The sequence below is a fragment of the Falco naumanni genome, chromosome 1 (genome assembly GCF_017639655.2).
Source record: "Falco naumanni isolate bFalNau1 chromosome 1, bFalNau1.pat, whole genome shotgun sequence".
NCBI lineage: Eukaryota > Metazoa > Chordata > Aves > Falconiformes > Falconidae > Falco > Falco naumanni.
In genome coordinates, this window is record NC_054054.1 from 100,045,861 (window position 1) to 100,061,173 (window position 15,313).

Here is a 15,313-nt window from a genome sequence, read left to right on the forward strand (position 1 = left end):
AGGCTGCACAGAGCCAGGTCTGCAGACGGTGCAGCTGCACCCTGCTCCCTTCCCCAGCCGAGGACTGGATGTCCTCACTGGGCCAGTGCAGCCACTGGGCTTGGCCTCGCTGCTGCAGGACCCCCTTGTGGGCTTGCACCAGTTCCCATGCCCTGCAAGAGTGGCTCATCCCAGGCTAACCCACTAGGTGGTGGCCCAGCCATCACACCAGGGAGGGGGGTGGCACAGCAATAGCACGGATGGTCTGTGGGATGGTTTATTGGCTCACCAGTGGCGGCTGTCACCGTGCCATCTGCTCTTGCCTCTGCAAGCAGCATTGGAGCACCTAGCTCCTCCCAGTACAGAGCAGTGTGGAATGGACCCCACCAAGGACTCCCTGCAAAGAACACAGTGCAGCCAGTTGTACTCAAGGGCTTTAATGGAGGCTCAATACGAGATGACCCTGCTGGGATGTAAAGGCCCCCTGGGGGCAGCTCTCCCACCTCCAGGACTCAGCACATCTACCCTCAGCACCTGTGGCTTTCTGCTGAGGGTTTCATCCTGTCCACACAGGTAGGATACCGCTGCCCAGCGCCAGGAAACAGCTAAACCTTGGGGCATGGTGAGGGAGCACAGAGAATACTGCTTCCCCCGACCAGCCAGGGATGCTGGGCTGCAGGGGAGGGAGGACAAAAACAGGCACACGGGACCCCCAGGATGTCTGCAATGCCCAGGAAGCCCCTGCTCAAGGCTGGAGCTGCTCAGGGCATCCTTGGGGCAGAGGCTACACAGCACCAAGCAACTGCAGGGGCACCTTCACCAGTCCATAGCGCTGTGCCCTGGTGCTGTAATGCCCTTGTCTCCGTATGCTGAGGAATGGCTGCGGGACCCTCTCCTGGGCACAGCACCCCTTGCTAGAGGTCTGGGTGTTCTCCCATGTCACGTTCGGGTGAAGTCTTGCTGTCAACAGCAGAAGGTTGGGGGGGTGGCAGTGTGGGCAGAGGCCTGGCAGGGGCAAACTGGAACTCCTCAGGCACGGGGGCATCAGGTGTCTCCTTGCGGTAGAAGCCCAGCTCCTGCACCAGCTGGTTGATCTCCTCCCGGGTCATGTCGCTCAGGGGGATTCTCTGCACACAGACAGGGATTGCAGCCTGGTGCCTGTGGGCCACAAGCCACCCAGACCCTGCTGTGGCAGTGTGTGCCATGTTGCCCATTCACCTCCAGTTCCTTGTATCGGTGACTGAGGAGCACAAGCTCGGGGTCAGCACCAGGCAAGTGCTTCATCTCCAGGTTATGGCTGGGTGGTGCATTAAGGAGCAGACAGTACCGGGCAGGCCTATGCAGTCCCCCATCTCATTCTGTCCTCTGTCACATCCCATTCCCTCCCATCCCATCTCATCCTCCATCACATCCCAACCACCCTGTCCTCCATGCCTCATCCAATCCCCTTCCATCCCTCATCCTGTTTCACCCTGCCCTTCACTGCATCCCATCCTGTCCTCCGCCCCATCCCGCCCAGTCCCATCCTATTGCATCCTCTGTCCCCATCCTCGCCTGCCCCACCCTGTCCCCCAGCCCATCCTGTCCTATCTCGTGTCCCATCCCGTCCTGCCCTGTCCCCCAGCCTGTCCCGCCATCCCCCAGCCCATCCCATCCTATCTCGTGTCCCGTCCCATCCTGCCCTGTTCCCCAGCCCGTCCCACACTGTCCCCCAGCCCGTCCCGTCCTATCTCATGTCCCGTCCCATCCTGCCCTGTCCCCCAGCCCGTCCCGCCGTCCCTCAGCCCGTCCCATCCTATCTCGTGTCCCGTCCCGTCCTGCCCTGTCCCCCAGCCCGTCCCGCCGTCCCCCCGTATCTCGTGTCCCGACCCGTCCTGCCCTGTCCCCCAGCCCGTCCCGCCCTGCCCCCCACCCTGTCCCGTCCTATCCCGCCCACCCCGGGATGCGCACCGAGGGGGCTGCCGCGGGCTGCTGGCGGGTACTAGAGGGGGATGTCCTGGGTGACGAAGGCCTTCACCTGCGGGCACAGCGGGCGGCGCGGCCCGTCCCGGCTCAGCGGCGGGGCGGCCCCCGCCGCCGCCGCCGCCGCCGCCCCCGGCCCGGCCCCGGCCCCCAGCACCTACCTCTCGCAGGCGGTTCAGCCGTCACCCGCCGCAGGTCTGCGGGAGGAGACACCCCGTCAGTCCGGCGCCGTCCCGCCGCGCGCGCAGCCCCCGCCGCCCGCCCTGTGCTCACCTCCACCTTGCCCCGCGCCAGGTCCCGCAGCTCGGCCCCGCGGAGCCGGGGGGGGTCCCGGGCCGCCCCCCGCCGCCAGCGCCGCCGCCAGCAGCGCCAGCGCCAGCGCCCGCAGCATCGCGCCGCCACGTCACGGGCCTCGCGCGCGGGGACCCCCGCCCCGCCCCCGCGGGCGCGCGCACGGCGGGCGGCCGCAGTCGAGCGCGAGCACGCTGCGCACCCACGAGATGTGCGCACCCGCGCAGGCGCAGCGCGACCGCACGCCCAGGCACACGCGCCGCGTACACGCGCGCCCCCTGCGGCACGCGTGCGCCGCGTCTCACGCGCCATGGGCATGCACCGGCCGCACAGGCACCGTGAGCGCATCACAAACGCCCCGTGCGCACACACGCCCTGCGCGCACCATGGCACGCACACTGACACCGCACACACGTGCCACGAGTGCACATAGCGCACACACATGCTGCACACACGCGTGCCGTGAATGCCGCAAACCCACCCGCACCACAGACATGCGCATGCACACTGCAAACACACACTCGTGGGCACACGTGCGCACTGCACTGCAAACATGCGCATCGCAGACTGTGAATGCACACACAGGCTGCAGCCCCCTCCGCGAACTGCAAACACGCCCCCCCCACCCCCCACCCTTGCACAGAATGCAAACATGAGCATAGGCAGACACTGCAAACACGGTGACGTTCAGGACAGTGCATGCATGTACAGCTGTCTGTTGTGCATGCACACAATGGCACGCAGCTGCACACACACAGCTGTGCACACTCATGCACTCTTCTGCATGTACAACTGCATGCACAGAGCTCTACGTACACACAGCTATACACAGTGCAAATGCATGTACACAGCTACCCCCACACAACTGCTCACAGCATGCCTGCGCCCAGGTACATCAGCATACACAGCAGCACACAGAAACACACATACACCAGCACACGCAGTCACATGCAACAGTGTGCGTGCACACACAAAGCTCTACACATCTGCCCAGCATGCACACGCACATGCTGTGCACCCTGACAGCATGCACATGCAACTGAATGCGCACACGGCTATGTGTGCACAAAATTGTGTGCACCCCTGCACACACCCCCCCAATACATGCAAAACACCTGCACACTTGCACATGCCACTGGTTAGAGAACCACAGGATGTCAGCCTGGCTGAGGCTGGGGTAGCTCTGGGGCCCAGCTGGTCCATGCTGTGGCTGGTTGCCCAGGTCCGTGTCCAGTCAGGTGCTGAGTATCCCCAAGGTATGAGACTCCACAACCTCCCTGGGCAACCTGTGCCAGGGCTTTGTCACCTTCACAGGGAAAAAGTGTTTCCTGACGTGCAGAGGGAACCTCCTGTGTTCGAGTCTGTACCTATGGCCTCTGGTCCTGCCACTGGGCACCAATGACAAGAGCCAGGGTCTGTCCTCTCTGCACCCTCCCTGCAGGTGTTCATGTAGATTTATGAGGTCCCCACCCTGAGCTTCCTCTGCTCCAGGCTGGAGAGTCCCAGTTCTCCTACTTTCCTCATGGGAAAAGTCCATCACCTTTGTGGCCTTTTATTGGACTCCCTCCAGTAGGCCCATGCCTCTTGGACTTGCTCTTGGGAGCCCAGCACTGGACACAGGACTCCAGGGGTAGCCTCATTGGTGCCTCCTTGACCTACCTTGACCTGCTGACAACACTGCTGTCACAGCCAAGGACATCATTCACCTTCTGTGACCCATGAACACACTGAATGGTGTCCACCAGGATCCCCAGGGCCTTTTCTGCAGAGCTGCTTTCCAGCCAGGCAGCCCCCAGCACGTCCTGGTGCCAGGGTTTGTTCCTCCCCAGGGGAAGGACTTTGCACTTTGCCTGGTTGAACTTCATAAGGTTCCTGCCAGTCCATTTCTCCAGCCTGTCTGGGTCCCTCTGGATGGATGCACAACCTCCTGGTATATCAACTGCTCCTCCCAGTCGGGTGTCATCTGCAAACTTGCTGAGGGTGCACTCTGTCCCATCATCCACGTCAGTAATGGCGATGTTAAACAGGACTGGACCCAGTACTGACCCCTGGTGTACACCACTAGTTACTGGCCTCCGACTAGACCTTATGACACTGACCACCACCCTCTGGATCCAGCCATTCAGGCAGTTTTCAGATCACCTCAACATTTGCTCATCCAGCCCATACATCAGCAACTTGTCTAGGTGGATCTGATGGGAAGCGGTGTCAAAGGCCTTCCTGAAGTCCAGGTAGACAACGGCCACTGCTCTCCCTTCATCTGCCAGGCCACTCGCTTCATCACAGAAGGTGGCCAGGTTGGCCAAGCAGGACTTCCCCTCAGTGAAGCTGTGCTGACTCCTCACGATCAGTTTCATGTTGTCCGTGTGCCTGACAATGGTTCCCAGGGCTGGCTGCTCCATCCCCTTCCCAGGCAGGGAGTGAGGGTGACCCGCCTCTAGTTCCCCAGCTGCTCCCTTGAGCCCTTCCTGAAGAGAGGAGTGACATTTGCTCTCCTCCAGTCCTCTCCCAGTTGCCACGATTAATGACAGGTTATTGAGAATACTACAAGAGCACGCCTCCTGGTCTGAAGCCACCCGCCTCTGGGGCAAGATAACCTGGCTCGAGAGGGCGGAGACTGGTGGAAGTCCATGGACCAGAGGAGGAGCAAGGTGTGTTGCTTGGCATAAAAAGATGCCTTCTTAGAAACTGAACTTTGGAGATCTTCCCCACCAAGGATCACAACAGTTGGAAGGACCAGCGGGATGCTGCCTGGACCTGGGACCATAGGGATGCCTTGGACCCGTGGTGGTAGCTATAATCCTCTTTCCTTTTCTTTTTACTTTACCTTTTATTCACTTTCTGTCTTTCTACCTATTGCACGCCGCTTTACAGGCAAACAATAAAATTGTGCTGTTTAATTGAAGCATAACCCCTTGGCGTGGTCGCCTTGATTTTTGCACTTCGAGATCATAGTTAATGAACCATCACGAGTCCACTGAGTGGACAGTGACACCATCCCATCAGGGCCCAGGGACCTGGTGCTCTTCTGCCAAGATCCACTTGCCATCGTGCTCCGTCCTTCCCTGGGCTTGGCAGCTCCTCAGGGCCAGTCCTGCTGGCAGAGGCTGAGGTGTAGGAGGGGTCTGGGACCCTCGTCCTCGCCATGCCCTGTGTCATCAGGTCCCCCCTCTCCTTCAGGCACACACAGGTGTGTATGCACCCAAAGCACACCCCTGCACACTGTCACACCTGCCTGCACAAACAGCTGCACGTGAGCAGCCAGCACCGCTGCACACAGGTGCAGCACTGTGCACAGGTACACCTGCAGCTGCACAGGCAGCACCTGACGCAGCTGCCCCGAGTGTGCATGTGCACTGACAACTACAAACACACCCACAACAGTGCACATGTGCACGATGACACAACAGTCACACTGGAGTGGACACAGTCGCGCACACAAAACCACACCTATGCACACACGCAGGAGAGCAGGCGTGCACGCAGAAGTGAAGATGCACACATGAAAGGCCAGGTGTGCACGTGGCAAGGGTAGGTATGCACATGCACGGCTAGACGTGCACGCAAAAGGGCAGATACGCACTTGCAAGGGCCGTCGTGCACGCGCAGGGGCCTCCCCTCCCCTCCCCTCCCCTCCCCTCCCCTCCCCTCCCCTCCCCTCCCCTCCCCTCCCCCCAGCGCCCGGTGTCGCCGCACGCTCCAGTCCCGGCGCCGGCGCGGGGAGGGGGGGGGGGGGGGGGGGGGGCGAGGAGGAGGCGGGGCACAGGCCGTCACGTGCGCAAGGCGGGGCGGCGGCAGGTGCGCGCGTGCGAGGCGGCGCCATCGCACTCGCCGCTCCTGCGCCTTTAAGGTGCGGCGCAGGTGGCGGGGGCGTGGGGGGCGTGGCCGGACAGGGCGGGGCGGGGCCGGGCCGGGGCGCGGCGCAAGGTGAGTGCGGGCGGGGCCGGGCTGGCGCCGCGGCTGCGCCTTTGGGCCTCCTGCCTATGGAGCCGGCCCGGCGCGGCAGCGCAGACCAGGGCTCAGCCGCTGCCTCGGGGCCCCGGCCCGGCCCCCCGCGGAGCCCCGCGCCCGCTACCTCCCCCCCTGTGCGGCCGGTGCCCTTCGGCCCCCGGGGGTCGGTCCGGCCCTCGCCCGACGGCGGGGCTCCGGCGGCGCCGCTTTTCCTTGGCGGCGGCAGCAGCGTCCCTGCAGCCCGCAGGAGCTCCCGGCCGGACGCCGGCTGCGATCCCTTCCCCTTCGGCTGCCCGCGGTCCGGGGGCGCTCAGCGCGGTGGGCCCGAGGACCGGGTCCCGGGCCGGGCGGCCCAGCCCCTGCCGCTGGAGGTGGGCCGGGCCCAGCCTGAGGCGCACGGTGGGCCCCTCGCCTTCCCGCTGCCAGCCCTGCTGCCCCCCAGCCCGGGAGCCCCCTCGGCCCGCTCTGGCGCGCCGTCCCCGGCAGCCTCCGGCCCGGCGCCCAGCCGGCCCGCCTTCCCCGAGCTCCGCGCCCCGGAGCACCCCGGCCCCGGGAAGCCGCCGCCCGCCGAGCGGAGGGAGATGCTCCCCAAGGCCGAGTCTAGCGACCACATCTCGGCCTGGGCGGGCTCCTCGCCCCGGGCTGCCGGCCTGCCCAAAGCCGTCTCCAGCGAGTTCATCGCCGGCGGCTGGGCAGCCCTGCCCAAGCCCGAGCCGGACGAGCTGTCCCACCTCGGGCGGTCGCTCGGCCTGCCGGGCCCCAGCCAGCCCTGCGGCGCGCCCCTCGGCTGCTCGGCGGGAGCCCCGGAGGACGACTCGTTCCGGTGAGCGGTTGTCGCTGCGCGGGGGAGCGGGGGGAGCAATGCCGGCCTGAGGCTGGCCTTGCTGTGAAGCCTCTTGTGGGCAGGGGTTGCTCCATCCATCCTTCCTTTCTGCTGCGGATGGTGCTCAGCTGGAGGAGGTCAGGGGTGAGGGGCTGGGAACAAACGGGGCTCGAGGTGGAGGGGAGGGCGAGCGGTGCCTGCTGCCTGTGCAGGCAGTGCTGAGGGCAGTGGGCGCTGTGCGAAGTGGTGTGGCGGAGGTGCGGGATGTGAAGCAGGTGCCATCTGCCCCCGCTGTCATCAAGCTCTGGAAATGATGTGGCACTGCTGGCCCTTGCTGTTGAAACGTGCCCTCTGTGACCAAGACCTGTCCTAGTGCTGCTGAAAGAGCCCGCGGGCTGCTGGTGCATGCTGCATAACAGCATTAATGTGCTGTGACTGATGATGGTTTTGCACTGGTGAAGGACAGTGCCGCTGGGGCTTGCAGAGCTGCTGTCACATGCAGTGCCGTCTGTGGCCTTTGAGGCTGGCTGTGCTTTAGGGCAGAGTCTGGGGGCTGAGGTCTGGGTTGTTTTCCCCAGGAGCCCAAGGGATGCACGATTCCTGGGGAAGGGAGGGGAAGTGGTTTTCTGGGGACACCTTGTCTCGCAGGCTGCCTGCTGTGCCAGCCTGCCTGTGTCAGTTGGTGGTGATGAAAATGAGGGCTCTTTGTGCTGGTTTCTAGAACTTCACTGGGGCTTGGGTTACAGCGGGGCTTGCCATGTGCTGGAGTGCAGACCCTGGGAGAATTCCGAGGCAAGGGCCTGTCTCCCTCAAATGGAAGTTAAGGACCTGGTGTACGTGCCCTGTCTAAGCTTTAGCTGTGGCCGCTTCTGTTGCAGGCAGAAAGCTTCCTTTGTGCAGCTGGAGGCTGAATGGGGGGGACAGGGAACCCTCTGAGCCCCAGTGTTAGCTTGTTCTTCTTTTGTCCTCCCAAGCATCACAGTGGTCACCTGGAATGTGGGCACAGCCATGCCCCCGAATGATGTAACATCTTTGCTGCACCTCAACACGGGCGAGACAAATGATGCAGACATGATCGCCATTGGGTAAGTGGGTGAGGTGCAGGGCCCCCTCCCCTGCCCCACCACATCCTTTTTTGGGGGATGCCCATAGCCCTGGGGGGTGGGGAATAGAAGAGCTGCAGCCCCAGCCTCCCTGAGACATGGTGGGCAGGGAGCGATGTGTGCGTTGCAAACAGTAAAACATCACAAAAGGCAATGAAGAGTTGGCTCCTAGTAAGATGGGAGTGCTAAGAAGGACCAAAACCCTTGAATCCTGAATAGCCTTGAACCCTGGAAGAGCCTGTAGCTGGCTATGCCATGCAGAGCCAGGCTTGGCAAGTGCTGCTTTTGCCATGAGCCCTGGTAGTCCTGGGGTCAGGTCTGTAGAAGCATTTAACTTGCCTGCCAGAGTCTCCTGAGAGTGTTTTCCTCATCTTGGCTTTTGCCCATGGTATGCAGGCCTCAAGGGCACTGATCTGCTGTTCTTTCACAGCTGTATTGGCTCTGTGCCCCTGGCAATACTTACTTGCTGGCAAGGCAGAGCCACATTGGTGCGGTAAGGCTTTATTGGTGTTGCTGGCAAGGCAAGCTCTGCCAGAGTCTAAAGGCAGACTGGTCCCTCGAGGCTTGCTGTGGTGTGTGTGTATTCCTGCTAAGGACCAGGGGCGTGCTGCCTTTGTATGGGGAGTGAGAAGCAGCCTCTGCTTGTGGGTGTGAGGTAAGAGAGCTGGATCTGCCTCCAGGAGGCTCCCAGGGACTTCGCCAGTGCTCCTTGCTGCTGGGAGAAAGTGGTGTAAGGCTGAAGCTAAAGCTGGAGCTACAATGCTTTGTTGGGATCAGTGTCCTGGTCCCCTTGGCCTTGTGGGCAAGCAGGATGGGGCTGTGGAGGCAGACCTGAGCCTGGATGTATGGGGTAGGGGGTACAGCCAACAGCAAGGGACTTGCTGGGGCAGGGTGTCCTGCTGCTCCCCACCTCCAGGGCATCTCTGCCTGGCTGTGTGCTTCCTCTGACCTGTGTTTTTGTGCCCTTCACACTTGGTATTTTTGGGCAAGAAATTTCCTGATTCTGCCATTCTCTGTGGATGTTCTCCTTCCCTCTCTTCACTAATGGCTGAGCTGGGAGGAGCACTATTAACCTTCTGTTTGCTGCTGCTCTGAGCTTGATGGCTAGGATGCATCTGGACACCCTGTGCTGAAGTACCAGTGAGACTTGCTTCTCTGTAGAGACCAGTGCAGCCGAAATGTCCTGTAAGCCCCTCTTGCACCTGCAGATAGGCTTTAGACTGCTGCCCAGCCCCTGTGCAGCTCAACTGCTCCTGCTTTAAAAAGGGCCAAGGCCTCATGGGTTCAGGGCTACTTGTGCCTTCTGCTAGCACATGGCCCAGCATCACTGAAGCAAAGGTATGGCTGGTTTGTGTTCTAAACCCAGGGTCCTCCCTTGAACCTTTCTGCCCTGGCCCCGCTCCCCAGCACTGTGCTTTGGCACCTCTCCCAGGGAGCTCTTGCTGGCTGGGACACAGACGCTTCCTGGTGTGGCTGAGGGACCTGTTCTTTTCCTTCCAGGCTGCAAGAAGTGAACTCAAAGATAAACAAGCGCCTGAAGGATGCCCTCTTCACAGATCAGTGGAGTGAGCTCTTCATGGATGTGCTGAGCCCCTTCCACTTCATCCTGGTAAGGAGGTCCCAAAGGGACTGGGCAGCTGGTGTTCCCCCTGCCTGCCAGGCAGGTGGACCCCGCAGGATGAGAGAGCTGGACTGCAAGGACAGAGGGAGGAGGTGTGGTGGGAGAGCCAGCTGCAGGGACAGACTGCCTGAGGGGCAGCCTGCAGCCATCCAGTGTGTAGGAGCTGACCTGAGGGCTAGTGGTATGTCTTATCAGCATGCTGTCTAGCTTATGCCACACTGCTCCCTTTCCTGACCTTAGGCTTTCCCTGTGGTGCTTTGGGGATGTTTCTTGTTGCTTGCTGCATTGCACCAGGGTGAGGAGGTGAATGTGGGTTGTCACAAGACTGTGCTCTTGGCAGTAGTTTGCGGGTTCCAGGGCAGGTTCTGCTCCCTAGGGCACTTGTCCCAGACTATAGGTGAGCCTTAGCACCCCAGCTCTCAGTATTTGAGAGGGTGTGCATAGATCTCTGAACTAAATGTGCTGTTAGTCATCTGCAAGGTGGGTGTTGTGCAGAGGATGGTGGTGGTGCCCCTGTGGCCTGCAGGTTGGGGGAGCTCTCCCTATACCTACAGGTTCTTGCTTCAGCCTCTGCTCCTATTCCAGGTCAGCACGGTGCGGATGCAAGGTGTGATACTACTGGTATTTGCCAAGTACTACCACCTCCCCTTCCTCCAGGACATCCAGACAGACTGCACAAGGACAGGGCTGGGAGGCTACTGGGTGAGTGTGGCCCCGGGGGAGGTGGCAAGGGGTTGGCTTCCCAAGGAGTCATGGGATCCTCTTGGTGCAGGGCAACAAGGGTGGGGTGAGCATTCGTCTCTCCATCTTCGGCCACATGGTCTGCTTCCTGAACTGCCACCTGCCAGCACATCTGGAGAAGGCGGAGCAGCGCAAGGAGGACTTTGCCACCATACTGCATATGCAGCAGTTTGAGGGGCATGCGGCCAGCGGCATCCTGGACCATGAGTGCGTACCTCACCACTTTCCTCCCCAATCTGGGCCAGGGCTCTAGTGCCAGCCTCAGTCCTTGACCCCCTCCAGATGGGTCTGGGTTCTGTCCCCCAAATCCCAGTGCAGCTTGGAGATGGGGTCTTGCCTGCAGAGCAGCAAAATTGTCCTGTGATGCAGTGGGGTACTCAGCATGGTGGAACAGGTGTTAAGAGGGTTCCTTGGTCTCCCCTGGGGCATACCCAGGCCTGGTGCAACTCCTGCCGTACTGGTGCTGTTGGGGTTTGGGACTGGTGAGGTGGAGGGCCTGGGTCTGCCCCAGTGTCTTGGCTGTGCAGTTCTATCTCCAGTAGGTACCTCACAGTGGAAACTTCCACCCTCAGTTTCTGCCCAGGGAAGTCAGGCCCATTGGGTTAATGGTGCTTGGTCCTACCTGAGGAATTCAGGCAGGGCTGGCAGCTGGCAGGGCTGTTGGCTGAATGCTGACCTGCACTGGTGCTCCTGAGAGCACTCAGCTGTAGGCTGAGGCCATCCACAGGCTGAGGATGGTTTTCCCCCTCCTGTGCTGCCTGGCTCCAGTAGCCTTTAGCTCTTCTACCCTGTCACCCTCCCTTTCATCCCCAGCCTCGTGTTCTGGTTTGGAGACCTCAACTTCCGCATTGAGAGCCTGGACATCCGCTTTGTGAAGTATGCCATTGACAGCAACATCCTGAGCCAGCTCTGGGAGAAGGACCAGGTGAGAGGGCTGGGCCAAGCCAAACCTTGGTCAAGCCCTGAATGGCATTTGGCTCTTGCCAAAACTGCCCATGCAGCTGTGGGACAGGGCATGTCCCCTTGCTGCCCATGGGGCAAAAAGGGCCCTGGCTTTGTGGGGAAGGGGCAGTGCAGTCCCAGGATGGTCTTCATGAGAGCTGGGCACACACTTCCTTTATTACTGTGCTAGAAAGAGCTGGGGTTATTTGGTCCATGCACTTAACTGCTGGCATGGCATGGACAAACCCTGCGAGCAGTGTGGGGCTGGCAGCAGTGGGGCAGGGATGACTGTGTGCTGGGGATGGAGGGGCCTCAGAGGCTTGCAGAGGCCTCTAGCCTTGGAGGCTGGTCTGTTCCCCAACCTGCTGTCTTTCCCGCAGTTGAACATTGCCAAGAGCACCTGGCCTGTCCTCAGTGGCTTTCAGGAGGGACCCCTGAACTTTCCACCCACCTTCAAGTTTGATGTAGGCACCAACAAGTATGACAGCAGGTAGGAAAGCAGAGTTCAAGCATGTGGGTGGCATGGCTGAGGGATGTGGGAGTGGTGGGGCTCAGAGCCAGGGTGGGTGCTGGTGCCAGCAGGGCAGGGGCTTATGCCAGTGCAGGTGGATGGGAGGAGCAGTGTTGGGATGGGCCTGGGCTGGACTGGGGACAGCAGGCTGAGATGCAACTGTTGTGCTGGTGCTAGTGCAGGTCTGTCCCTGCAGCCACACTGAGCTGTGTGCCAAGATGAGCCGCATCCCCTGCCCGCGCGTGCCGTAGTGCAGGGGGAGGCAGCTTGGGGTGGAGCCCACTGCCCCCTGCCAGGCAAGAGATGCCCCTCTGTGCCCTGCAGTGCCAAGAAACGAAAACCTGCCTGGACTGACCGCATCCTCTGGAAGATCAAACCTCCTGGTGTTGGGCTTGGTGCAGGCGGGCGCCGGCCCAGCCGGGGTGTCCTGTCAGTGAGCCAGCTCTGCTACTGCAGCCACATGGAGTACACAGTCAGTGACCACAAGCCAGTAGCTGCCATCTTTGCAGTGCAGGTGAGTGCTGTCCAGGGCCAATGGGCACACAAGACAGGAGCTACAAGGGTGAGATGTCCAGCTAGTGTGTGCAGGGCTTATTTTATTTTTGTTTGGCAAGCTTGGCTGTCTTGCCACTGTGGCTGGGGGCTGCTGTTGGTGTCCGCCTGAGGGCCTAACCTTATACCGGTGCCCTGGACAGCAGGGGCAGCTCTCTTTGGCATGCCCTTGCTCACCATGTATGTCTCTGACAGTTTGCTTCCAAGGCAGACAAGCCCCCAGTTGAGATTTATGTGGCTGATGAATGGAGCAGGCCTGAGCAAGCAGTTGTCAGGTACAAGATGGCTGCTGGCTTCCACCGGAGCTCCTGGGACTGGATAGGACTCTATCGGGTAGGAGCTTGGGGGCTTCTGGGGCTGGAGGGAGTGGGGGGTGTCACACACCACTGTAGGGCCCTTTCTGAGCTACCCTTCACCAGCAGACAGGAGTGCGTGGCACGGACCTCTGCTCTGCACTCTCTCTTCCCCTGGGAAGCCCTGGCAGTTAGCAGGGCTTGGCCCTGTTTCAGGAGGCTCAGATCCAGCAGTTCCCTTTTCCCCCTACTCTCTGGGTCCCAAGCCTGGCACTGCTGGGTGGGTGTGAGGCAGCTCTTGGTTTCCCTGTGCAAGGACAGGGGGTTGAGTGAGAGGATAGCTAAGGCTGGGTGTGGGTGATGGGGGAACATCAGCCCTGCTCAGCACTGCTCAGCTGTGCTCTCCCATGTACATGCACACAGGTGGGCTTTCGGCATCCTAAAGACTATGTGTCATATGTCTGGGCCAGGAGTGATGATGGAGAGCGTTGTCTAGAGAAGCAGCTGTGTGCACAGGTGAGCTGGGGCCAGCCCTGCTGTCTCACTGGGCATGCATGCCCCAGTGTGGGGGGGGACAATGGCCCTTTTGCTGCCCCTGATGGGTCAGGAGGCTTCTTCCTTACTGCTTTGGGCTGAGCCTTGGGCAGGCCTGATGTGCTGGTGTCAGAGATTTCAGCTCTTGGCTGGGCCTGGGGTGCTCTGCTGGGAGGTGGTACCCTAGTGCCCAGCCCTGGTACCCATCAGCAGTCTGTGCTGCAGGTGATCTTCTCAGAGGAAGCGCTGCCCAAGGGGAAGGGCGAGTACATCCTTGGATACTACAGCAACGCCTCCAGCAGCATTGCTGGTGTAACTGAGCCTTTCCAGGTCAGCACAGCCAAGAGGCAAGGGTGAGGGAGGCAGGGGGGAATGGGTATGGGGATGCTTGGCTAGAGGAGGCCAGCTGCTGTAGTGCCCCTCACCCCTGTGAGGATCAGCCAGTAGTGCTGATACAGGGGTGCAGATCTCCCTGCCCAGGTCAGAGGAGGGCAGCAGCCCCACGGACAGCTCAGGCAGCAGCTCAGAAGAGGAAGATGACAGCACGCTTGTCCTACTGGCCCCCAAATCCCGTAGCCCTAGCCCGGGCAAGATGAAACGGCACCGGAGCCGAAGCCCTAGCTTGGCCAAGTTCCAGGGCCTCATCCTGCGGCCATCAAGCCGGGACAGGGGTACAAGCCGCAGCCCCTCACCCCAGAGCCGCCATGGCCTCCCTGGGGACGTCCCTACCATCCACCTGCCCCAGGAGGAGCGGGGCTGCCGTGGAGCCAAAGCCAAGGAGCTAGGGCGGGCAGCTGACAGCCAGGAGAGCAGCTCCTTCTACCAGACTGTGCGGGAGCAGGGTGGCCCCTGGCGTTTCTCTGCTGACAACCCCCTGGCCAGGGCTGATCCCAGGAACCTAGGCCTGCTGCCTGCACTTCGCCTGGAGATGATCGACCAGGCCATGGGTCGGCGAAGGGAGAGTGTGGACCAGGGCTACCCCTGCCAGAGGATGAGCCCCACCAGCCCTCCAGGCTGCAGCACCTCCCCAAAGGAGGGGAGCAGCCCCCAGGAGCTGGACAGCTGTAGCTCTACCATGGGCCGTTGAGGCTGTGGCCCCCTTCTCACCTCCCCGTAGCGTGCTTGTTGTGTGCTTTCCTTTGCCCCTCTTCTGCTGAGACACCCCTCTGCCTTATTTATTGCAATCTCTCCTCACCCCTGTTGTGTGCCTGGCAGCTAGGGGCCTCCCCTCTCCCAGCCTGAGCTGCTGCCCTGGACCGGGTAGGGCTGAGAGGGGCGCAGGGGAGGGCAAGGCTGGCCGAGCACAGGGCAGGGGCCCCCTTGTGAAACTGAAAGTGCAGGACCCTTCAGGCCTATGGGAGGAGTGCTGGCCTTGCACCTGAGGGGGGACAGGAGGCCAGGCCAGAGCTCTGGCAGCAATGGTGATGGGCATAGTCAGGACCACCCCATGGTACCCCTGAGACTGAAGCTTGCTCATTCCCTGCTGCTACCACTGTGCCTCAGCCTTGGATGTAGTGCAAGCAACAGAATAAACCATCCTGCCCACCTCAGCTGCACTGTGCTTACTACAGGGGGCGGGGGTCCAGCATGAACTGGGGCCAGCAGGGCCAGCACCACACAGACCATGCTCAGACCACCCTTTATTTATCTTCTGCTACACCTAGCAACTGACTCCCAGGGCAGGGTCCTGGGCCTGTCCCTGGCTGCTGTCCCCCACCTCACTCCAGGGCTGACACCAGGCCTCCCTAGGGAAGGGGGTCAGGATCACTCCTCAGTGTCCATCCCGTTCCCCCCCCCCCCCCCCCCCCCGCTGAAGGGTCACAAATTCAGAAGTGACTTGTGGGGACTGGGAGGTCCAATGCTCAGAGCATCCCCTCCTACAACAGGGAAGGAAGAGGGTGAGGTTTTGCCTTTCCCAGGGTCTCCTATTCCTTTCTCCTTGCTTTGATGCTTACAGCAGCCACAGCTCCTCAAGAAGCTTCAGTCCCTTTAGTTCCTCTGCCTCCACAC

The 15,313-nt window shown here is 61.3% G+C and overlaps 2 protein-coding genes across 4 annotated transcripts; one reads left to right on the forward strand and one right to left on the reverse strand.

The window, feature by feature from the left end:
• Positions 1–400: 400 nt before the first annotated feature.
• SELENOM (selenoprotein M) lies at positions 401–2,347 on the reverse strand. The gene is given in 6 exon segments (XM_040612269.1): positions 401–1,106; positions 1,198–1,276; positions 1,962–1,996; positions 2,103–2,138; positions 2,215–2,274; positions 2,276–2,347. Coding segments are annotated over 6 exon segments (480 nt in total). The 5' UTR covers positions 2,333–2,347; the 3' UTR covers positions 401–893.
• Positions 2,348–6,025: 3,678 nt separating this feature from the next.
• INPP5J (inositol polyphosphate-5-phosphatase J) lies at positions 6,026–14,841 on the forward strand. Of its 3 annotated transcripts, none has more exons than XM_040612260.1 (13): positions 6,026–7,006; positions 7,981–8,091; positions 9,376–9,447; positions 9,610–9,718; positions 10,316–10,432; positions 10,503–10,678; positions 11,285–11,396; positions 11,794–11,903; positions 12,249–12,438; positions 12,672–12,809; positions 13,193–13,285; positions 13,529–13,633; positions 13,744–14,022. In XM_040612260.1, the coding sequence occupies exons 1-13, from the start codon at positions 6,216–6,218 to the stop codon at positions 13,897–13,899; spliced, it is 2,280 nt and encodes a 759-aa protein (XP_040468194.1). In that variant the 5' UTR covers positions 6,026–6,215; the 3' UTR covers positions 13,900–14,022. The 3 variants fall into 3 exon arrangements, with proteins under 3 accessions (XP_040468194.1, XP_040468181.1, XP_040468188.1); XM_040612247.1 differs by having other exon boundaries at positions 6,030–7,006; positions 13,770–14,841; XM_040612254.1 differs by lacking the exon at positions 9,376–9,447 and having other exon boundaries at positions 6,031–7,006; positions 13,770–14,841.
• Positions 14,842–15,313: the final 472 nt, after the last annotated feature.